The 25,354-nt window shown below is 38.5% G+C and overlaps 1 protein-coding gene across 3 annotated transcripts in view; it reads right to left on the reverse strand.

The window, feature by feature from the left end:
• Nucleotides 1–19,256: 19,256 nt before the first annotated feature.
• Nucleotides 19,257–25,354, reverse strand: part of SLC2A2 (solute carrier family 2 member 2) — a 36,442-nt gene continuing 30,344 nt past the window's right edge. For all 3 annotated transcript variants that reach the window (XM_061168317.1, XM_061168316.1, XM_061168318.1), the window contains one exon: nucleotides 19,257–25,305. In XM_061168317.1, coding sequence (XP_061024300.1) covers nucleotides 25,105–25,305 — 201 coding nt within the window. In that variant the 3' untranslated portion in view covers nucleotides 19,257–25,104. The remainder of the gene's footprint in view (nucleotides 25,306–25,354) is intronic.

The raw sequence follows: 25,354 nt of genomic DNA on the forward strand, positions 1-25,354 counted from the left end.
TACAGTGAAATCTTATTTCCTAATTTCATGAATATACTTGTTTATTTGCTTTATTCTAGAATTATATTAAAAAGTTTCAGAATTACAATACTTGTGTAACTACTAAGAATATATTAACCAAGGAAAGTTTAAGTTTTCTTTTTTAGTTCCTTTTGTCTTTAGAATATATTTCACTAAGGATGTACAAAGTACTTGTTCAAAATCTACTTGAATCTCAACTATTTTCTCCTTTGTTATATCAGTTTGATCTATAGTTAGATTAATCCATTTCTGTTTAGTAATGCATGTCCTAAGAATGATAGAATATCATCATTTTGCAATTCCCAGTGCAATAAGCTGATTCAAGTAAGGATTGTCATTGTATGTTAAAACCTTTGGCTAAAACTTTGTCAAGGTCAAGGTATTCACATGACCTCAAAATAACATCCCACACGTGATATATTTGCAATGACTACTTAACCAATTGATCAAACATAACAACACCAGTGAGAGGACAACCTGATACTATGTTTCCTGAAGTGATGCAATAAAAAATACACAAGGTCACTTGCCAAAATATCTAATGTGAATCTAATCATGAGGGTAATAATAAGACAATCCAGAATGTGGGACAGTCTACAAAATAACTGACCTGGATGCTTAAAAAATGGCAATGTCATGGGGAGTAAAAAAAAAAAAGGTAGTGAAAATTGTTCTAGATTAAGAGTCCTTAGAAACATAATCAAATGCAAAACAAATCTTGTAGATTAAAAAATACAAACTTCAAAACATTTTTTATGAAATTTGAATAGCAATAATAGTATGATGATGTAAAATTATTGTTAATTTTTCAGGTTAGGTGATGGTGTTGTGTTTAAGTAGAAGATATTCTTTTTTTAGGAACTTCATGCAGAAAATTTTGAAGTGTTTCAGTGCCTATAATTTACTATCAAATGGCTTTGCATACACACACACACACACACACACACACATATAGAAAGAACTAAAGCCAAGTAATACATTAACCACTGGTAAATACAGATGATCATATAGGGTGGTATGGGGTGTTTATTTTAGTATTCTTTCAATGTTCTATATGTTTGAAATTTTTTCAAGAAAAGAAAGGTATAATCCAGGACAGTTGGGGTAATCTGAGTTACTGTCACCAGGTGGTGCTGATGCTTTTCAAATAAAGTCAAATAAACAGGTCAATTCATTGAATATTTATTTAGGAAAAATGTGGATGGGAGGGATTACAGACTATAAATCCAGCTTTTAAATTTTGCCAGTATTCACTCTTGCTTGCTTTATTATGTCCTACATATATTGAAGCATCTTAGCTATAAATTTTTTTTGGTCTCACTGTCTGCCTCTCTTCTGCCCTTTTCTGGTTCCAGGCCCTTACTTACTTCTCACGAGGGCTGCTGTAACGATTCCCTATGCCAAAACCTGCTTTGATCCACACACTGCTGACACAGTGGCCTTTCTGCAGCATTTCTCTCCCCTTCATCAGCTCCCCACTTCCTTCCAAATAATTTCCACTCCTCAGCAAAGTGTTCAAGGTTGATACCAATCTGCGTCTCCAGTGTATCTCCCATTAAATTTGTCTTGTATTAACCCTACTCATGACACACATTGATTGCGGTATTTTTGTTTTCCCAAATGAATTTTAGATATTTTGTTGCCCTTGAGTGTTTCCTCTCATATGCCTCCATATCCAAGATGCCCTTCTGCCCAACACTAGACCAAGTCTGACCTTATTTTCATCAGAGCCAGATTAAATGTAATTATCTTTATGTAATCTTCCCAAGCAACCCACTCAGAAATCTTCCCACAGCACTCTCTGATTGTCTTAATGACTTATCACATTTTGTATTATGTAATAATTTAGTGTGAATACTAAATTACAAACATTTTCAAGGAAGCAGTTTGTCTTTGTAGCCTCCACACTGTGTTTAGTTCTATGTGGCATTCACTCAAGGTCAGTGGATTTGAATTTCAGGATTATTCAAAGCTAGTTTACAGAAGTGGTGAAAGTGCTGACTAATCACCACCAATTGTGAGCCTTACTCTGGCTTTTCATTTCACAGATATGCACTGAAGGGCCACTATAGTGAGAAACCAACCTGGATGAAGGATGTCCATGGCTTATCAACTACCACTAACCAAAAAATTAACAAATTTGAAGGAAAATTTCCACTCAATTTGACACTTTATATGAAAACTCTTAAACCTTCTTACGTCATTTGATGTATATTTCACTCCTAGGTAAGAACATGATAAGAATGCTCAAAGATTTGTTTGAAGAATATTTGGAAGGACATATTTATAAAAGATAAAAATTGGAAATAGCCTAACTAGTCAACAATACAGAGGTGGTTAAACAAATTCATACAATTAATTACTGTGGAGCCGTTAATAATATTTAATGAACTGAGACTTCTCTAAATATTTAGAGAATAATATTTAGGGACATAGAGGTGTCTGATGTATTAAGTGGAAAAAAATTACAGAATAGTGTTGACATCATAATACCTTTTAATGGAAGGAAAAAATACATATGCATAGAAAAACCAAACATGATGGCAGAGATATTTGTGGGTTTGGGGATTATTTTTAATTTTCTGTTACTTTTTAAGTTTTAATGATGAGCAGCTATACTGAGAAAAAAAATAACAAAATTTATTTTTAGAAAATAATTATATCTCAAAAATTATTCTATTCTATATATAAAATTCAGTATACATACAGTATTCAGAATACATATGGTATACATAAAATTCAGTAAGACAGGAAGGAATTTCCATCTCTAATGCTAGTCATTGGGCCTCACATAAAACCAGGGGATTGGAAGGGTCAAATGATGACACAAGGGAAGACAGTATGAGAGAAAAGGTGAGGAACCCAAAGAGGGTTAAGAAGTATGGTTACCATGCTTAGGGACAGAGGGACACGGGAGGACAAGTAGGAGAACCAGAGAAATCAAGCAGATACCAAGATTGTAACGTAGTAGGAAGATAACTAAGTTTAGAAATCTGGTAACAATACTTAGTATTTTTTAAATGTGTGGATATATTTATATGTTTTGGTCACCCCCATGGCTTATGGGATCTTAGTTCCCTGACTTGGGATTGAACCTGTGCCCCCTGCAATGGAAGCATGAAATTTTTTTTTTTTAATTTAGTTTTATTTTTTTTATTAGTTGGAGGCTAATTACTTCACAACATTTCAGTGGGTTTTGTCATACATTGATATGAATCAGCCATGGATTTACACGTATTCCCCATCCCGATCCCCGCTCCCACCTCCCTCTCCACCCGATTCCTCTGGGTCTTCCCAGTGCACCAGGCCAGAGCACTTGTCTCGGAAGCATGAAATCTTAACCACCGGACCTCCAGGGGCGTCCCTAGATTCACCTAAGGAACTTCTCAAAGATGAGACTGTAACCATAACCTCTCATCCCAGAACAAAGTCCCCAGCAGATGTGGGAATAGGTAGGGAGCCAGGAAAAATTAATTTCTTTTCAAACTTCTCAAGTAATTCTTTTAAAAAAATCATTTATTTGTGCTAGGTCTTCATTGCTATGCTCAGGCTTTTTCCAGTTGCGGTGAGAAACGGGGGCTGCTCTCTAGTTGCGGTGCACGGGCTTCTCATTGCAGTGGCTTCTCTTGTCTTGGAGCATGGGCTCCAGGCACACGGGCTTCAGTAGTTGTGGCACACATTCTTCAGTAGATGTGGCTTGTGGGCTCTAGAACACAGGCTCAGTAGCTGTGGCATGCAGGTTTAGCTGCTCTGTGGTATGTGGAATCTCCTGCACCAGGGATCAAAACCATGCCCCTTCATTGGCAGATGGATTTTTACCCCCTGAGCCACCAGGGATGTTCTTCTCAGGTAATTCTAATGTGCATATATGCTTCAGAGTCACTGTTTTAGATGAGTGCTATTATCTCAGCTAAAGCAGTTAGGCCACAGTAGGCAAAAATGCTGGTGGCTACACTGAAGAGGCACTTCGATTGTAGTTGACATCGGCAACTGGGAAATAAGAGTGGCAGAGAGGCCTCACAGCAGGCAGCAATCCCCAGTGGCTGAGCACCATCCAAGCCATGCCAACACTGTCTGCAGTACACAGTGATTTGGACGGCAGTGCTAAGTCACTTCAGTCGTGTCCAACTTTTTTGCTACGCCATGGATTGTAGTCCACCAGGCTCCTCTGTCCATGGGATTCTCTAGGCAAGAATACTGGAGTGGGCTGCTGTGCCCTTCTCCAGGGGATTTTCCCGACCCAGTGATCGAACCTGAGTCTCTTGTGTCTCCTGCATTGGCAGGCAGGTTCTTTATCACTAGCACTATCTAGGAAGCCCTTGGACAGTAGCAACTGTAGATACTTTGTAAACAGCAGGCTGCCAACGACACAAGAAGGCAGTTACTCTATTCTTATTTTAATTACAAAAAGAAAAAAATGCTTGAATTTATCACCAGAATGTCATTTTTGAATATACAAATTCAAATGGCCTGATGAGCTTTGTGAAAGGCTCCCAGATAAGCTAAATGGCGGAAACATGTGGAGGGTACCAATTGCCTTGACTGGTCCCAGTGGGGCAGTTCATGGGTCTGGGGAACTGTTTGTGTAAAGGGTTAGGACGGTGGTATGGGAGAAGCATACTTCACGATCAGGTTGCAAGAAGCATCAATCACCTGAGAAAGTTTGTCCATCAGCTGTTGCCTGTGGAAAGAGGAGTGGATGGAGGGGAGGCAAGCAGGTTTCCGTTGGGACATCACAAGCTGCCTTTTCCACAATGGGGTCTACCTGCAACTTGTACAACCCAGAGATGGGAAGCTTCCAGTTTCTCCAGTGGATGATCAACACTCAGGACAGCTACACACAATAATGTTTAAGTATTATTCAGAGGACAAGAATAATTTGTTTTTATTACTCAAAATGCTCTCTCCTTCCTAGGAAGGGAAACTGGAGATAATATGCTCAGTTGCTCAGTTGTGTCCAGCTCTTTGCGATCTCATGGACTGTAGCTCGCCAGGCTACAAATCCCTCTGTTCATGGGATTTCCCAAGCAAAGATACTGGAGTGGGTTGCCATGTCCTTCTCCAGGGGTGATAATAAGTGAACATCTATTAAAATGTTAGCGTGTCAAGTGGTCTACATTTTAGCATTCCATTTACACTTGAAGAAGGTATGGAAATCATGCCCAAACTCACAAAACCAGTCAGAGTGATGAGAGCAAAATTTAAACCCTCTGGCTGATTCATGTCGATGTATGGCAAAAGCTCCCACAATATTGTAAAGTAATTATTCTACAATTAAAATAAATAAAATTTTAAAAACCCTCTGGCTCCAGATTGTGTTAGCCTTCCCGGGAGATTGAGCAAGCATTTAGAAGGCTGATCAGGAGACAGAAAAGGGAGAGGAACCCTCCTGATGGAAATGTCATGAAGGCCATAAGAATATTTGCACTACACACATCTTGTAATGCGGTGGATCGATCTCTCTGGTAACCAGAATGATTTAGGTTGTCAAATACAGTCTCTCTCTCTCTCTCTTTTTTTCAGAGTGCTATATAATCCTTATTTCTTTTTTTCCTTAAAACAAATTTTAAGTCTATACTTAAGAACTCAGTGAACTTTTACAAATGCACACACCCCACATTGCCACCACCCAGATGAAGTTAAACATTATCATCAGTGCAGTAGCTTCCTTCTCGTCCCCCGAGTCAAAGCCCCACTTCATCCTCGGCCCATCCCAACCACTGTTCTGATGTATAGATTTGTTTTGCTTACTCTGGAGCATCATGTAAATGGACTATATAGTATGGATCCTTTGGTATTTGATGTCTTTCACCCTGCACTAGCCTGTGGAATTCATCCAGGTTACTGTATGTAGTTCTTAATACAAACCACATTGTCCAAGAAGATACCTATTCTAGCCACAATCCCAGCCTCCAAGCAGCCAGATTACTTGTATTTGATTAGACGTGTTTATTTTTAGTTATAGTGCTGTTCCAAGGACACTCGCTGGTCACCCAGATTGGACCTCATATATATCTCATATCCGTGTCAACTAGATGTATAGGCATGATTTCTTAGGATGGGCAGTATCTATAGAGGTTTTAGATACCCACTATGTGCTTGTCCTTATTGTTATCACTCTCAATAGTAATTTTTTTTTCCATTCACATTACTGCCTTTTAGCTACCACTGCTCTCTCTTTAAAAAAAAAAAAGCTTTGGGTTTTCTCTGTTTTAATGCATTGCTATCTCTCAGTATAAACAATTTCTTTCAAGAAGGAGGTTTCACTAAATATTGTGATTTTTCTAATGCAAAGGATTTCTGTGGCTTGTAGGGAAGTCTCGGAATGGTGATTAATGGTTCCCAGGTAATTGTGTGCATGACTCCAAGGTGCAGAGAGGTGGAGCTGTTTACCGTCTTTATTGTCCCTTGCTCACACCTGGACACCGCTCCGCGGCTCTGTTCCTTTTCGCAGTATTGGACACTGAAGTCTACCCCTTCCCACAAATAGATGGAAGGAGGGCCAGTTTTCAGGGACTCACAGGCACATCCTCCTCTGCACATCCTCCCTCATTAAAAAAATATGTTTCCTGACCATTACCCGTTTCAGGGACACTTGATTCTTTATAAGAGCCAGCAATAGTATTATTCACCGACTACCTTTCCCCTCCTCTCTTACATTGTTCTCCTCTCTCTCTCCACTCTTTCTTTTTGTTGTTATGGCAGAGGAAAAAATTAAGAAGTTGTAATAGTGGCATGACATTTTTCAGAAATTTCCAAGTCTGATGTTATTGGAGGGGAAAAATAGAAAGATCTAAAGAGAACATTTTAAAAAACTGTTTTTGCCTAGAATTTTTGTTTATAACCACCCCGCACCCGCGCCCCGAGTCCAATTACACAGTTCTAGGTCAGGATCAATCACTGTCTTACCCTTGTTTACTTTCCTTTATTTCTACAACCAGCACTTCTTCTTTTTGGTGGCACTTGTTATTATGGAGAACTTGTTACTGCTTGCTTGTTTGATTGGTTGTTTTAACCAGTTCATGGGACTTGGTGCATTTGTTACAATCAGTGGTGAAAGGTAAAACCATGAATACTTTGAATACTTTAGTCAAGTTTGAGTAATGATGGTCTATTGTGCTTTTGTTTCCACTTAGAAAATAGATTTCTCAAGAGTCACCCATTCTCCTTACACATGCCTACGTACAGTACTTGAACTAAAGTATTGACAAAGAAAAGATAATTGAGTACATGGGCGAAGTTGTATGCATTCCTTTCTAATTATTTTATACAAGTAATTTATTTGTATTTAGCAAAAAATCAAAAGTAAGAACAAAACTTTTTATTTTTCTCTTTCCTAATGTAATATATGTTTATTGTTAAAATTTATAAACTACAGATCAATGAAATAAAAGATGAAAATTCATTTCTGATTCTATTGTTGAGAAAAACATTATTGCCATATAGGGCTATAATATATCCTTTCATAATTTTTATGTATACTATATATACCATTTTGTTTCTCCTTTCCTTTCTGACATGCATGCACAAAAAATGGTTTTAAATTTTTTATTTAAAGTATTGAGAATATACTTTTTTATTTAATGTATTGAGAATATACTTCCATGCTATTAGCCATTAGTTTTCAGCATCATTTTTAATAGAAGTCCAATATTCCACTGGGTGAACAGATCATAATTTATTTAACTAATTTCATACTGTTAAATATTTATATTCTTTCACTAGTAAGCAGCATACAATAAGCATAAAAGCAAAGCATAAAATCGTAAAAGACCTTTAACTTCTAGCATGTGTGTATCTGTTTGTCTTTTATTCCCTAGGTTTCATTCCAGGATCTAGTTCTGCAGTAAGACAGCCATTTAAATTGTAGAACAACAGAATATTACCACTGGTTCATTATATCCTTTATTCATTTATTTAATAAATACTTACTGACTGCCTTCTTTGTGCCAGGATCTGTGCAGTATACTCAAGATACGATGCTGACGAAGGTACAAGTTATCGTTAATCTGAGGAAGTGTAGATTTATGTGAGAAAAACTCAATAAATAATTACAAAGACTTGGGACAGGTGCCATTATAGAAGAAGTACACTCACCCAAGGAGGCTTGTGAGAGACAACTATTCCAGACTTTGAGGAAGGGTAGTTAAGGGGAAATGTTCACACTGCATGATAATTTCCTGTGCATATATCCTCATGGTGAGTAAAGACTTCAGACGTCGTTTAGCTCAAACCTCTTTTGCTGCTGCAATTTTCCATGTCCGCTGGCCATGCAATACCCAGGGCTCTGCAGTGTGGTCAGTGGAGTTAGACTGCCTGAATGTGAGTCCTGGCTCTACTCATTTAGGGTCTGCACATACGATTTCAGACACATAGTATATGATACTCAACCACAGTGGTTCTACTTAAGATTTTTTGACTTTACCTGAAAGCTGATGCAAAAGTGATAGGCGTTCAGTAGAAACTGGACTTTGAATTTTGATCTTTTCCCAGGCTAGCAATACGTGGTATGATACTCCTTCATGATGCTGGGCAGTGGCAGTGAGTCTCAGCGCCCAGTCAGTGAAGTCACAAGGATAAACAACCAATGCCCTCTGTGTCCTGTGTTTGAACACATTTAAGGTAGACTGAGCGACTTCATTTTCACTTTTCACTTTCATGCATTGGAAAAGGAAATGGCAACCCACTCCAGTGTTCTTGCCTGGAGAATCCCAGGGACGGCAGAGCCTGGTGGGTGACCTATGGGGTTGCACAGAGTCAGACACGACTGAAGCAATTTAGCAGCAGCAGCAGCAGCAGGCTAAGCTGTGATGTTCAATTGGTTAAGTGTATAAAATATTTTCAACTTACAATGTTTCCAGCTTAGGATGGGTTTATTGGAATGTTACCCCACCATAAGTGGGGGAGCCTTTATGCATATAATTCATGTACACTCAATTCATGCAATGGTCATGTTAATAGGAAACTCACTGTCCATCAAAGCTTTTGATCGTTAGAAAGTTATTCTTCATTATAGGCTGAAATTGGGCTCCTTTAGCTTTTACCTGGAAGATATTTCCACCTTAAAAAATGGAGAAATTTCAGGGTGGCAACTGTTGGTTCAGTTTAATGAAGTCGTTTCCAACATTTAGAGCTTTCTAACAGAAATGGACAGCTAAGGAGGGGTGATTTTCACAAGTTAAAATAACCAGACAGCCTCTTGATTGCAGAGAGTTCCCTGGATAAAATCCAGGATAGCAGACTTCATAGCTTATCTGTACTACAAGTGGACTCTGAAATGCATTTTGAAAGCACGTGAGCACAGGCACATTAAACTTTGATTTTGTACTATAGTGACACTTCTTGGCAAACCCAACTTGAAATACAGTTTTGCGTAAGAACATGAGCACATTATCTTGCATTGAATTCTGCAAAGGAATTAATATTCCCACAACACTCAGATTAAACTCGGCTCTACAAGAGAGAACTGGGGATCATTCTCCTTTGTTACTATTGAATCAGTTAGTACTTGTGATGAAATTTAGATTATGACATTGGCAATCAACACCAGCCCTTTATCAGGGACTCTGCAATGAAGAGATATCAGAAACGAAAGAAGCCATGCTGCATTTTGTTAAGCTGGTTTCCAAGGTTTAACTGAACTAAATATGCTTTTGACCGAGAGTCTCACCATGGGTTTCCTAGTGTGAAAGGTTTATGACAAATTTTAGGCTAATGGAAACAACTGTGCTTTGGAACAGAGTGGATGTGTGCTTATCAGTTTTGAATTGATTTACAAGTCATAAAGCCCTCAGATGGCAGAAAAGGATGACCACTCCATGAGGCACCTTGGTGAAGATAACAGGGGTAGTCAGCAGAGGTCTAAGGTAAATCAAGACTCTGAATGGGGACTTGCAGGCCCGCTGCAGCTGCTGCTGCAGGGGCCATTCAGTAACATGCAGGGGCTAACCCTCCCCTCCTGCGTGGCATTTTCATGTCTTTCAATATATAATCTGAGTTATGTCACTGAACAGCTTATTCTTGGAAGATATGAGACTCAAGTTGGATTATTTCTAGGGTCAAACTACTATAATTCCTAGCAATTGCATAAAGATTTACACTTGAAAATTAGAAGTAGTACAGTATATAGAAAGGGCTTCCCTTGTGGCTCAGTTGGTAAAGAATCTGCCTGCAATGCGGGAGACCTGGGTCTGATCCCTGGGTGGGGAAGATTCCCTGGATGAGGGAATGGCAACCCACTCCAGAATTCTTGCCTGGGGAATCCCCATGGACAGAGGAGCCTGGCAGGCTACAGTCCATGGGATTGCAAAGAGTCGGACATGACTGAGTGACTAAGCACATAAATAGTATAGAAAAACTTTATAATACACTGTTTTTTTCCTTTTGAAAAAAGTAGGTCCTCAACTTTTAGGTGAATTTACCAGCTTAGAAGGGGTAATTTCTTTTGGTCATTTGAATTCAAAACTACTTCCTTATCTTGCTCCTGAAATCACTTTTATTTCCCAGTTAATTTCAGCATCATCTATTCAAGCCAACCAGGCTCAAATCTGAATCTCAAAACGGTTCCCTTAAAGGATCCTCAGTCTAATCACTTATATGCTACTTAAAACTTTACCATTATTTAATTTGTGATTCCCCAAGTATTTGAGTACCTACTCAGTACCAGGCACTGTACTCATTCTACTGAATAATTATTTCTGCCCAATATGAAGCACCTCTGGAAAGAAAGGAGATATGCAGCCATGAAATTAAAAGACTTGCTCCTTGGAAGAAAAGCTATGACAAACCTAAACAGTATTTTAAAAATCAGAGACATTACTTTGCTGAAAAAGGTCTGTCTAGTGAAAGCTATGGTATCTCCAGTTGTCATGTATGGATGTGAAAGTTGGACCATAAAGAAGGCTGAGCATCAAAGAGCTGCTGGTTTTGAACTGTGGTGTTGGAGAAGACTCTTGATAGTCCCTTGAACTGCTAAGAGATCAACCCACTCAATTCTAAAGGAAACCAACCCTGAATATTCATTGGAAAGACTGATGCTGAAGCTTAAGCTCCAATACTTTGGCCACCTGATGCAAAGAGCTGACTCACCGGAAAAGACCCTGATTCTGGGAAAGATAGAAGGCAGGAGGAAAGGGGGAAGGCAGAAGATGAGATAGTTGGATGGTATCACCAACTCAATGGACATGAGTTTCAGCAAGCTCCAGGAGATGGTGAAGGACAGAGAAGTCTGGCATGCTACAGTCCGTGAGGTCTCAAAGAGTCGGACATGATTGAGCGACTAAATAACAACAACATATTCATAGCAAGGCACAGCCTGCACTAGTGGAAGAGACATCTAAGAACATGTCAATACTAGGCAGTGAGTGCTCTGCGGAGGTCATGTAGAGGGCTGGGGAAAAGAGAGGAAGGGTGTCCAGCCCAGAGGAGGCTCCAGGAAGGGGAGTTGGGCCTGCTTTCTAGAATAAGGAACGCTAGGACTGAATCTTGAAGGGTGAATAGGAGTGAACCAGGTGACTGGCAAGTGTGTGTCCCAGGCAGGGAAACTAGAAGGGCAAAAGTGCAGAAAGTCTACGTGTATCTCTGTGAATCTTGGTCTTCTCATCTGAAAGTGTTTAGTTTATACGAGCGTTGTGAGGTGTAAATGAGAAAATGTTTATAGCAAACATACTAAGTGCTCACCAAGTTATCATTATCATTCTCACCATCATCATTACAACTGCTGTAATATATCAATGTAGAGATATACATAGTAACCATATAGCAACAAGATGACCTCCCCAGGCCCCAAATTCTGGCCCGATAAATATCCTAACATATCTATAGTTGGAGTGTTCCAATCTGAAACAATCTCAGAGCCTAAAGTTACTAGATACCTCATCATAACAACTCCCCTTGCTTGCTGACATTCCATGTTTACTAAGAACCATGTTGCTTTGCCTTCCCTTAGATCCCAGTCACATGGCAAATAGATGGGAAAACAATGGAAACAGTGAGAGACTTTATATTCTGGGGTTCCAAAATCATTGCAGATGGTGACTGCAGCCATGAAATTAAAAGACTCTTGCTCCTTGGAAGATAAGCTATTACAAACATAGAGAGCATATTAAAAAACAGAGACATTACTTTGCCAACAAAGGTCCATCTAGTCAAAGCTATGGTATGGATGTGAGAATTGGGCCATAAAGAAAGCTAAACCCCGAAGAATTGATGCTTTTGAACTGTGGTGTTGGAAAAGACTTTTGAGAGTCCCTTGGACTGCTAGGAGATCAAAGCAGTCAATCCTTAAGGAACTCAGTCCTGAATACTCACTGGAAAGACTGATGCTGAAGTTGAAACTCCAATACTTTGGCCATCTGATTCATTGGAAAAGACCCTGATGCTGGGCAAGATTGAAGGCAGGAGGAGAAGGGGATGACAGAAGATGAGATGGTTGGATGGCATCACTGACTCGATGAACATGAGTTTGAGCAAGCTCCGGGATCTGACAGGAGTTGCTGGCCTGTGGCCCAGAGGCTGGGGACCCCTAGCGTAAGACATCCAAGATTGGTTTCCCTATATACAAAATATACTTTTAGCACCCTTTATATAAAATATACTTATTAGACAAATAATGGAAACAGCAGATCCTATACATTGGGAAATAAAAAGTAAGCATGGGATGGAGAAAGCAAATGGAGAAATATTTAATGGGGTAGATGAAATATTGTTCTGACTTCCCATGGATTTTGCTTGCCCATGCCCTCCTGCTGAGATAGATATGCCTTTGTAAGGCAGAACTGGAGATGAGTAAATAGGAAGGTGGTTATCCACTTTTATCATCACAGCACTCTACATCACAGTTCAAGAAAATGCTAATAAAGAAAATTCTGTCAGTTTGTGGAATCAGAACCCAAATTACTTTCAGAATTTAGAAGAATCAGAGTAGGACTTCCCTGGTGGTCCATTGATTAAGACTTCACTTTCCAATATGGGAGGTGTGGGTTCCATCCCTGGTTGGGGAGCTAAAATATCCCACATGCCTCAGGGCCAAAAAGCCAAAGCATAACACTGAAGCAATATTGTAACAAATTCAATGAAGACTTTAAAAAGTGGTCCACATTAAAAAAAAAAAAAAAAGAACCAGGGTTAGTACAGCACCAACCACTTAATCCAATGAGACAGAAAAGCACTGATGGCGATGATCTTTAAGCATTAGGAAAACAACCCCAGGGATCCCGCTGACAGCACACTTTCCCAAAGAACGATTAATTATAATGCATCATCAGCTAACTGCAGGCAGTGGACACCCTTTCTATCTTAACTAGAGTACAACAGCCTGTTAGTTAGTGGGGCTTGCTCAGTCTTTGAAATTGTCTTAATCATTAGTGAACTAGTTAAACAATAACATTAGGAGATAAAAATAATCAGCGGTGTCACTTGGGAACAAGTCTAAAGTAGAATTGGTGGCCAGAGGCTCTGGGTACAGACATTCCTGATTGTGCAGATTGATGGCTGACTATTCCGGTGACAGCCTCATCCTGGCCTCAGGGTTACACAATATCATGAGATCATTGTTGCAGGCTGATTTCTGCTACAGTGTGACAGGTGTGTAAGACAGAAAAAGTGCTACCAAGGCATTTCTAGTCCACGCTCAATCATTCAGAAATTGATGATGCAGTTGGCAGATTTTTGAAACTCTTGTTCCTTTCAGTGCTCTCTTTTTTGGGTCCATTTCACTGATTGTTAATGGCTCCACCTGGGGAGGTCTGGCAATGATGCTGAAATTCAGTCAAACCTCCTTGACTGTTTTGGAAAAAGGTTTGAGTGTCAGCTCAGAGACTGTGAAGAGAAGCTCAAATCGTGCTTCAGAATTATCTGGGATTTTGTTGATTGGCATATTCCTCTTCTACTGCAAGTCACCCAGAGTTAACAGAATAAACACGGCTTAATTTATTTGGTTTTGATTCATGTTTTGATGACTGGCCAGATGGAGAAAAAGATGGAAAAAAAACTCTCCAAGTAACCTGAGACAATAAGAAGACATTGCCTTTTGTTTTATCCAACATTTACAAAACACTAAATTTACTTTTTATAAACTTTATACATTAAAATTCACTCTATTTGACATACAATTCTATGTTTAGACAACTATATGTTTCAGTAAACCACCATTGCAATCATAATAATTTGTATTATTCCTTCAACCTGAAAAAATGCGTAGAAAATGTCTTTAGAATGTCTTTTACAATAGATCTTCTGGTAACAAAAATTCCTTGTTTTTTCCTTCATCTGAAAATGTTTTTTCTTTCCCTTCATCCTGAAGGATATTTTCCCAAGGTATACCACATTTCTTTTGGTCCTTCTAGTTGTTTTCCAAATTTGGTACTTTTCTCCATTTGCAGCTAATTGTTTTGGCTGGTTTGAAGTAGGCATCTAACTTTATTTTTTCTAACTTGTTAGCATATATTCGGGCTTCCCAGGTGGCGCTAGTGGTAAAGAACTCTTCTGCCAATGCAGGAGATTAAAGAGATGTGGGTTCAATCCCTGAGTTGGGAAGATCCCCTGGATGGCACGGCAACCCACTCCAGTATTCATGCCTGGAAAATCCCATGGACAGAAGAGCCTGGAGGGCTACAGTCCATAGGGTCACAAAGAGCACTAAATCGACTTAGCACAGCAGAAGCATCTATTCAGTAACTTTTGTCATGTTATATGTAACTCCCCTGGTAGCTCAGCTGGTAAAGAATCCATCTGCAATGCAGGAGACCCCAGTTCGATCCCTGGGTTGGGAAGATCCCCTGGAGGAGGGCATGGCAACCCACTCCAGTATTCTTGCCTGGAGAATCATGGGGTCGCAAAGAGTCGGAGATGACTGAGCAGCTAAGCACAGCATGCATGCTTTTCACTTGTTTGAAATACCCATTTTATCAAGTGGTAATTACTTTCATATAGTTGTGACTGCTGAGTTTTTCATTCTATTTTGCCATAAATCTATGTATTCGTGAATGTTGTCATTCAGTTGCTAAGTCGTGTCCAACTTTTTTCGACCTCATGGACTGTAGTACGCCAGGTTCCTCTATACTCCACTAACGCGCAGAGTTTGCTCAGATTCATGTCCGTTGAGTCAGTGACCCTATCTAATCATCTTATCCCCTGCTGCCCCTGTCTCTTCCCTCAATGCTTCCCAGCATCAGAGTCTTTTCCAGTGAGCCAGCTCTTCACATCAGGTGGCCAAAGTATTGGAGCTCCAGCTTCAGCAACAGTCCTTCCAGTGAATATTCAGGGTTGATTTTCTTTAGGATTGACTGGTTTGATATCCTTGCATTCCAAGAGGGAGGGGACACATGTATACCTATGGCTGATTCACACTGTTGTACGGTAGAAACCAACACAATGTTGTAAAGTAATTATTCTCCAATTAAAAATAAATAAATTTAAGAGAAAAGATCACACTGCTTATAAATGATAAAAAAAGAGAAAAGAATCTTCTCCAGCACCATAATTTGAAAGCATCAGTTCTTTAGCGCTCAGTCCTCTTTATGATCAAACTCTCACATCGGTACATGACTACTGGAAAAGCCATAACTTTGACTATACGGATCTTTGTTGGCAGATTGGTGTCTCTGCTTTTTAATATGCTGTCTAGGTTTGTCATAGCTGTTCCTCCAAGGAGCAAGCATCTTTTAATTTCATGGTTACAGTCACTGTCTCACAGTGATTTTGGAGCCCAAGAAAAGAAAATCTGTTATCGCTTCCACTTTTTCCCCTTCTATTTGCCAGGAAGTGATGGAACTGGATGCCATGATCTTAGTTTTCTGAATGTTAAGTTTTAAGCCAGTTTCTTCACTCCTCTTTCACCCTCAGAGGCTCTTCAGTTCCTCTTCACTTTCTGTGGTATCACCTGCATATCTGAGGTTGTTGATATTTCTTCTGGCAATCATAATTCCAGCTTGTGATTCATATCCCGGCATTTGGCATGATGTGCTCAGCATATATGTTAAATAAGCAGCATGACAATATACAGCCTTGTTGTACTCCTTCCCAATTTTGAACCAGTCCGTTGTTCCATGTAAGGTTCTAACTGTTGTTTCTTGACCAGTATACAAGTTTCTCAGGAGACAGATAAGGTGGTCTCGTACTCCTGTCTCTTTTCCCACAGTTTGTTGTGATCCACATAGTGAAAGGCTTTAGCATAGTCAATGAAGCAGAAGCAGATGTTTTTTTGGAACTCCCTTGCTTTCTCCATGATCCAATGAACGTTGGCAATTTGGTTTCTGGTTCCTCTGCCTCTTCGAAACCTAGCTTATACATCTCAAAGTTCTTGGTTCCCGTACTGCTTGAAACTAGCCTGAAGGATTTTGAGTATAACCTTGCTAGCATGTAAAATGAGCACAATTGTATGGTAGCTTGAACATTCTTTGGCATTGCCCTTCTTTGGGACTGGAATGAAAACTGACCTTTTCCAGTCTTGCCATGACTGCTGAGTTTTCCAAATTTGCTGACTTACTGAGTGCAGCACTTTGACAGCATCATCTTTTAGGATTTTAAATAGCTTGGTTGGAACTCCACTACCTCCTCTAGCTTTGTCTGTAGTGATATATCCTAAGGCCCACTTGACTTCAAATTCCAGGATATCTAGCTCTAGATGAGTGACCACACCATCGTGGTTATCCAGGTCATTGAGACTTTTTTTGTACGGTTCTTCTGTGTATTCTTCTGTTCCACCTCTTTTTAATCTCTTCTGTTTCTGTTAAGTCCTTGCCCTTTCTGTCCTTTACCATGCCCATCTTGCATGAAATCTTTATATCGCCAATTTTCTTGAAGATATCTCTAGTCCTCCCCATTCCATTTTTCCCCTCTGTTTCTTTGCATTGTTTATCTAAAAAGGCTTTCTTATCTCATGCCACAATTTTATATTGATACATTTTTAATATTGCTGGAATTAGCAAGTGAAAATATGAGCCACTCAGTTAAATTTGAACTTCAAATAAACAATGAATAATTGTTCAGCATATGTATGTTTCAAACATTTTGTGAGAGTCCAAAATTCGGATCTAACTGAGTCACCTGTAGTTTTCTCAGTTCAGTTCAGTTGCTCAGTTGTGTCTGACTCTATGTGACCCCATGAACTGCAGTGCACCAGGCTTCTCTGTCCACCACCAACTCCCAGAGCTTGCTCAAACTTATGTCCATCGAGTCAGTGATGTCATCCAACCATCTCATCCTCTGTCATCCCCTTCGCCTCTGGCAATAATAAATTCCAGTGTCTGCACACATATTTCCCACAATCCTTTTTCATTTACAGAATGTTCTATTATTTTTTTAAAAAAAGTGAAGAGTAGAATCCTTTAAGAAATTGATGGGTAGGTGCTTTGGGAAGTTCTTAGGTCTGAAAGACTACACCAGAGGGACTTCTCTTGTGGCCCACTGGTCAAGAATCTGCCTTGCAATGCAGAGTATGAAGGTTTAATCTTTGGTTGGAGAACTAAGATCCCACATGCTGCACAGCAACCAAGCCTGTGTGCTACAACTAGAATCTATGTGTTGCAATGAAAGATCCCACCATGACACAGTGAAGATCCTGCATGCCGCAACTAAGACCCAACTCGACCAAATAAATAAATGTTCTTTTTTAAAAAAAAAAAGACTGCACCAACAAAAGTAAACAAAAATGGGCTACATTTTCATCCCTCAAAATAGAGTATTAAAACATGTTAATTCCTCCAAGACAAGTTGGTCCTGTTTCTACTTCCAGCCCTCCCTCATTGTGTCTTCTCTTTTTCTCTCCTGGAGGTAAAAGTTCCTTACCATTTGTTATATGCTGAATCTTTATGTCTCCTTTAATTCATATGTTGACATTCTAACCCCGAAGTGACTCTGCTTAGAGATGGGGCCTCTGAGGAGGTGATAAAGGTTAAATGAGGTCATAAGGGTAAGCCCCTAATTTGATAGAGCTGATGCCCTTATAAGAAGAGGAAAAAACACTAGAAGCCTTTCTGCCTTGTGAAGAGAAGTGACTATCTGCCAACCAGGAAGAGAGCCCTCACTAGGAACCAAATCAGCTGGCACCTTAATCTTGGACTTCTTAGCTACTAGAACTGTGAGAAATTTCTGTTGTTGAACTTACACAGTCTATGGTATTTTGTTATGGCCATCTGAGAAGACAAATACATCATCTGAGGACTAAATTGTGTACATATTTCATACTGCATTTCAGTTAAAATTTTTTAAAAAATTATTGTACCTTGCAAAATCCTATAATTTAAGCAAAATCTGTGCTATCTTTATTTTCATTTCACATTAAGAGCAAATGATTGAAACTTTAGAGGATTGTGTAAACTGCCCAAGATGACTCAGCTGATAATTCTATAGTCAGGGTTTAGCGTTAGGGTGCAACTGATTTACAGGCGTTGGTTCAGGAATCGATGATCTTCAGGATTCCTGCTCAGGGTAGGAGCTCATCTAGTACTTTCTCTGCAGAAAATGGAGAGTCAACCTTATACAAGCAACCTCAACTTTTTTAGTCTTTGTCTCAAAATGTCTTCATATCGTTTTTCATTTTTAAATTTTTCTCTCACCTGTCTCCTCCTTTCTAATATCATTGCCTATAATTTTTTATGCTAAACTTTCCCATGCTTCACTTATCCTCTCTCATGTGTTTTAAAATTCTTCTCTATTTCTCTTTTCCCTTAGTCTGTAAACACATTCACGCATCCCCGCATTGTAATAAAGTCCTGTATTGTTCTGCAAACTGCAGACCCATTTCTCATTTTCTTCTCACCATCTATTTCTGAAAGAAGGTTAATTCCCCCCACATTTTTTTAGCCTACTATAAGCATAATATACATGCACAGTGAAGGAAACTTGGACCACATGCTCACACACACATACATACTAACATACACACCTGAACACCAACCCCAACCGTAACCCTAACCTAGCTGAAATCCTATCATCTATCCATAAGCACTAACTATTGTACATTCTTCTTTTTTCCTCTCTCTCCTCTCTCTTCTCCTTCCCTTTCTACCCCTCTTTACTCTCTCAGCCTCTCTCATCTATCTAAAATATATTTGAAAAAAATAAAATAAAATAAAATATATTTGGTATATATAATCTCATACACTTTTCTGCTATGTAGCATTTGATCATTGATTCAATAGTTTAAATTAAAATATTTGTTGTTATGCAATAATTTTTTATTTTTATAAAGTAATGAATATCTATAGCTTAAAGGTCAAATAATAGTACAGGCTTATATTACATATATTTGAAAAAAACACAATAAGTTCTTGCCCCAGCCTTCTTCAACCATGAATTTTCTTATAGGTGAATATTTGAAAACTTTTTGTAGTTGCTGCTATTTAGTTGCTAAGTTGTGTCTGACTCTTTTGCAACCCTATGGATCATAGCCCACCAGGCTCCTCTGTCCATGGGATTTTCCCTGCGAGAATACTGGAGTGGGTTGCCATTTCCTCCTTCAGGGGATCTTCCCGACTCAGGGACTGAACCTGCATCTCCTGTGTCTCTGGCATTGGCAGGTGGATTCTTTATCACTGAGCCACCAGGGAAGCCCCTTGAAAAATTTTTAATTGTTTCTTAAAGCTTTAATTTCCACATTCAAGTTCATATGTTGTATTGTTTGGGTCTCAAGAGAAGCAGCTGACCCACTGCAAAGGAGTGGTTAAAGAAGCTTAATAAAGAAAGAGTTTACAAAGGAGGAGGCCAAGTTAAGGAACAGCAAGGGATGGTCAAGTACCTGGGACTAGTAGTAGTAGAACTCACGGTAGTATGATGCCATTACCAACTCTAGGATTAACAGAGGCAAGATTTGGGGGAATGATTACCAGAACCCAGTAATGAGTGTAACTGGAGCTGTACAGAAGCTGTGGCCATAAGTGGAGGAATATAGTCACTGCCCACAGAGAGGGAGGCTGGAAGCTGAAGGAAACAATAGCCTGCCTTCTCCCTCTTCTGATCCTTCCATTTCCCACCAGGGCAGCCCAGTAAGCAAACTCAACTAGAAGCAAAAGACAAGGAACCTAGATGATACAGTCTGAAGAGACCAGCCTTCTGAGTCACAGAGCAGGGTACAATGGGTAAACATCCCGTTACCAGCACATAGCCTCATATGGATATTTTTTGCTTTATAGATTTTGGTGGCTATGTGTCAACAACCTACTATGTTAATTATCATTGAGCTTTTCCTCACAATCTCTCACCTTTCTTTTCCACATATCTCATAATACAGTACTATTATAAATTTTATTTGAAAATGAGAATTGTAACAATATCCAGTGTTTTACATAATTGTGTAAATACTTGTTCACCATTGAGTTAAGTAGTGCACCAGGACATTTCTTTTCTATGTTGCTCCCTGCCCCCACTCTCTCCCCAGGAATTCATAATCGCCTCGAATTTGCATTTGTTTAGTTTCCTATGTGTTTGGCACTATTCTTTTTTCCTAAAGTTTCCAAATTATTCCTCATATGGCCAAACACGTCAGAGAATATTTTAGTTCTGTTTTCCCCCGGAACCTTCTTTTTCTTGCTTCAGTCTGAACTGGTTGTTTCCTAGGCCCTGGTGCTTGCCGTCACCTATGACTCATGCCCTGAGACTTATCTTTCATTCTCCCCTTTTGCTGAATTCCATGTCTTTCGCTCTCAGTTTTTCCCCTCTTTCTCTCTCTTTTTGGCACAGTACACATTCCTCTTGCTTCAGGAGAGAAGGTACAGAACAGGTAAATTTTTGAGTCTTGCATGTCTGGAAATATACTTAATTCTACTTGTACGCTCAACTGATAGTACATCTGGGAACAGAATTCTAGGCTGAAAATCATTTTCCCTTAGCATTTTGTAGGTATTGTTCCACAGCCTTTCAGCTTTCATAGCTGCTGTTCAGATATGACATGCTTTTATGAATCCTGTTTCTTTGTATGTGACCTGTCTTTACTTTCTAGATGCTTTTATATGTACTTTTTATTTGCTAGTGTTCTTAAATTTCATGATGAAAATTTAGAAATAAGAAAATGAATAATTTCATCAAAAATGGTTATGGTGAGTAACAAATTACTATGGTAATTAAATGCTATTGGATAAATAGAGCATAGCAATTTAAAATGTATATATATTTTGAAAAGTTATATCCTTTGCAGCTATTTAAGTGTATGATGAAAAATTTTAGATGCCAACTAAAAAATTTTAAAACCACGAACTTACAGTTTTTCCTATTCTGTCCCTTGTACCATAACTATTTGTTTTTAAAGTTTAGTCTCGTTATGAGAATGCAGGTGATTGAAGAGAGGGACCATGTTTTCTAAGCTTTGTATCTTTTACAAAACTTTCATAAAGTGTTGTGTTCATAATAGGAGCTCAATCAAATATTTACTGAATTAAAGCATTTCTATTTTCATCAGAGGGAGTCCTTCATTCCTCTTCAACTGTTCTCACCTAGCCTACCGGTTAGTTTTTCCTACTAAACTGATAATCAAAACAACTGCTTGATGGAAATAAAATTTGGATTTAAAACACAACTCACATATTATCTTTAAAATGAGAAACGGAAAGATACTGTGAGAAGGAAATGATTATATACAGTAAACCAATACCAATTTTCTTAAATGTGGTTATTTTCCACATAAAATAAAGTAACACAACAATTGGAAATATATTTATTGACACCAAACTGCAGTGTATATACACTCATAACTAAAACCAGTGCATTTTCCTGATGATTCTTTCTAACGTGCACCCAACTAGAAAGCGGTAAAAGCACCAGCAGATGGCTCAAGAGTGATTGGCAGTAAACCCTTTCTCCTCAGATCACTAATACACAATTGTAATGAAAAATTATATTTTTTCACACTTAACTCAACACCTTTCCTTAGGACACTGTAAGCACAAGATACTGCCCAACATTGCTTTGTTTGCTATGTATACAATAATAAGCTAGCAACAAATATTTATGTACACTAGTTTATACACTTTAGTAATTATTTTTACACCTTTTTAGGTAATCTAATATTTTAAATGTTTTTAATTTTATTTCCATATTTATTTGACTGTGCCAGATCTTCGCTGTAGCACACAGAATCTTTGATCTTCATTGCGGGACACAGAATCTTTTAGTTTCGGCATGTGGGATCTAGTTCCCTCATTCCTAGGGATGGAACCCAGGCCCCTGCACTGGGAGCACGGAGTCAGCCCCTGGACCACCAGAGAAGTTCTCATTTTTGCAGTTTTTGCATCTTATCAAGAAGGCTTGGCCTTGTCCTGTGATTTAATCCTGTTGTTACATTTATATATGATACTTAGCATTTTATTTTGTATTTAGCATTATCCAAAGAAATAATACTACATATAGACCTCTTAAAAATAACTTAGGCAAAAGCAAATTTAAAAAATACAAGAAAAACTCTTATACCCTACTTAGAAATATCAAGTATGGGTTTAAGTATTAGACAGCCTAATATTCCATCTAATTCTTACAATTCCCTTGTCATTGTGGGATTGTTGCTGGAAGTAAGAAAATATTGCATTTATAAAAATTTTTTTATTCAAAAGAAAAATATTGGAACTATCTTATATGTGATAGTTCTGCATCCTAACAGTATTGTCATGAATACTAACTTTAGGTAACATTTGTTGAGTGCCCTCTTTGTACCAGGCACTCTGCTTAGCACTTTATGTTTAATCCTCACAGCTCTCTGAGGTAGGTATATTATTGAGTGCATTTTATTTACAAAGTCCTTTACATTGAGGTGATAGAAGGCAAGAAATGCAGATGATTTTCCTGAAGTCCTCAATAGACTGAGCTCCTTGAGGCGAGGCATTCTCTTACTGTGTCTCAGCGTGCATGACAATGCTAATCCTGTAGCAGGGAGTGGGGAAGAGGAACTCAGAGGAGATCCCTGCTTTGGTGTCCTGACACCAAAGCAGATGAAGGACCGGATCCTGCTCCGAGCAAGTTAAGAGAAGATCACATTTGTAAAGATGTTCGACTATGAAAACGACTCCACAAAAATGATAGTGTACTATGAAAATTAAGCATTCAAACTCACATCTAAGTTCCCTGGGATTAAATCTAATTAATTAGTGCCAATTTTATTATATATTATGATGAATATTGCTGAGAACCTAGGAGTTTTTATTATGTTATGCTAGTTCCTTTGTTTTAGTATGAAGCTTTAACCGCTTATTTCATCTGAATGTTTCTTTTCGACTCACTTGTATCTTTGCAAGGAAAAAATTATGAAAGGGAAACAATATATGCTATTTATATTTCCCTGAGGCAGAAAACTTCAGGGTCTGAATTTTGAGTATTTGTGGTCAGTCAGAAAAATTAATCAAAACTTAAAAGGGGTCTTGTGGGTTCTTTATTTAAACTCTAATTTGTTGTTTTTCAGTCACTAAGTCGTGTCTGACTCTTTGCGACCCCACGGACTATAGCCAATCAGGCTCCTCTGTCCATGGGGTTCTCTAGGCAAGAAAACTGGAGGGGTAGCTATTTCTTTCTCTAGGGGATCTTCCTGACTAGGGGATTAAACCAGCATCTCCTGCACTGGCAGGCAGATTCTTTACCACTGAGTCATCAGGGAAGTCCTAAACACTTACTACTTTATTCTACATGAGATCAGGAATAGTGATTCGAATAAATCACATCCATCACCTATACATATGTTAAATTTCTTTACTGGTGCAACTTTGGGCTTCTCAAAGGCCACCAGCATCCTGAAGAAGACAGGAGCCACGGGATGAGGCATTTTCCTGCTTCTGCCCGACTCCAAGTCCCTACTTTTTTTATTTTAACTGAGTTCACAGTTTAGAAAAAAAGGTCTACCAAACTATTTAAGCTCACTTTGTGTCCTGTAACAGCTAAGGGAACATAGTTGATCCCAAATTGGCCAAGAAGAAACAAAAATCAAAGTGAGAAGAAATAATTTCATGTTGCTTGGAATGTCAAGTTACATAAAGGTAAACAACTTTGGTCAAAGAAAAAAAAAACAAAACCCCTCAAGTGTTCAGTACTTTTTTCCCACTCTTAGAAAGAACTTTTTAAGAAGTGCCTTTCTCTTCCATACATTAAAGCCAATGTAAAGAGGATTGATTCAGTGTTCTACTTTGTGAGGAAAAGAGCCTGGAGATATTTCAGCTCCCTGCTAAGCCTTTGGTATCCTTCAGAACTGTATTTCCATAGTTGCAAAATTGACTAAGTGAAAGTCTGTTTAATCATCTGTGTATTTCCAATTTGTCTACATAGGTAAAAGCACTTAGTGTTTGTGTACAATAAATGTTCGCAATCGTAATGGAACAGCTTAGATAGCTCCATATACTGCCAAGGCAAAAAAGGAAACACCAAAAAGAATGATTGCTTTGTGTTTGGGAACTCAGTCTTTCCAGGAAAATTAAATACAGATTTTGATCAAGGCTGAAATTCAATGTTTTTGAATTTTCAGGAGGTCACCCTCAGGACCTTCCAACCCTACCTTTTCAACCTATTTTAAAACATAATAGTTCAGAAAATATTTTTTAACAAACAGAGCAATCTTTTACTTCCAATTTCTTACGTTAGACTGCTATATCTTATTTGAAGTTTGAGGAGCTAAACAAATGTTTGATTTATCACTGTTTGACTGTATTTTATAACACAACTCAGAAAACCAGATTGTGGTCAATAAAAACGCAAAACAAAATATAGCTCAAGGGATTGAGCCAGTAAGGAATTAGCACAAGTTTGTGATAGTTGTTATTATTAACTGATAACCCATGCTAAATGACCAGGCTTTTTAGTGTTTAATTTCACAAAAACCATTTGGTCTTCAAAGTAACAAAAAAAATTTTTTTTGGTACTAAATGTACTTACCAGTTAGTGTAACAAAATGAGCTAGATTTTTTGGTTTTCTTATAGTCTTACCACCCAACATAGAGTTAAAAGAAAAAATACTTTTTTGTAATATTTGATGATACTTCTGATCAGAGCCTATAAAGTCTCTATAAAAAATAACACAGTATTTCAAGATACAGATATAAAATTCTCAAAAAAAGGTCATTAAAAAAAAACACTGCTTTCTTCCTGTTATTCCTCATGTCAAAAAGCAGGTTATCTTTAAATGTTTTCTGTAGGTCCGAGGAATTCCATTTCTACAGCAGGTTTTGGCATTTCAGCTGAGCCCTTCTTCTTTTGGAACTCTGCTGCAATTTCCTCAAAGGATTTTCCTTTGGTTTCTGGAACTTTAAAATATGTAAACAGAGTAAAGGCCAAGACCAGACCAGCAAAAAGGAAAAACACATAAGGTCCACAGAAGTCCTGCACAGAGAATGAACAGAGTTCCAATTAGCAGCTGTTAGACCTTATC

The sequence above is a fragment of the Dama dama genome, chromosome 19, assembly GCF_033118175.1.
Source record: "Dama dama isolate Ldn47 chromosome 19, ASM3311817v1, whole genome shotgun sequence".
In the NCBI taxonomy this organism is placed as follows: Eukaryota; Metazoa; Chordata; class Mammalia; order Artiodactyla; family Cervidae; genus Dama; species Dama dama.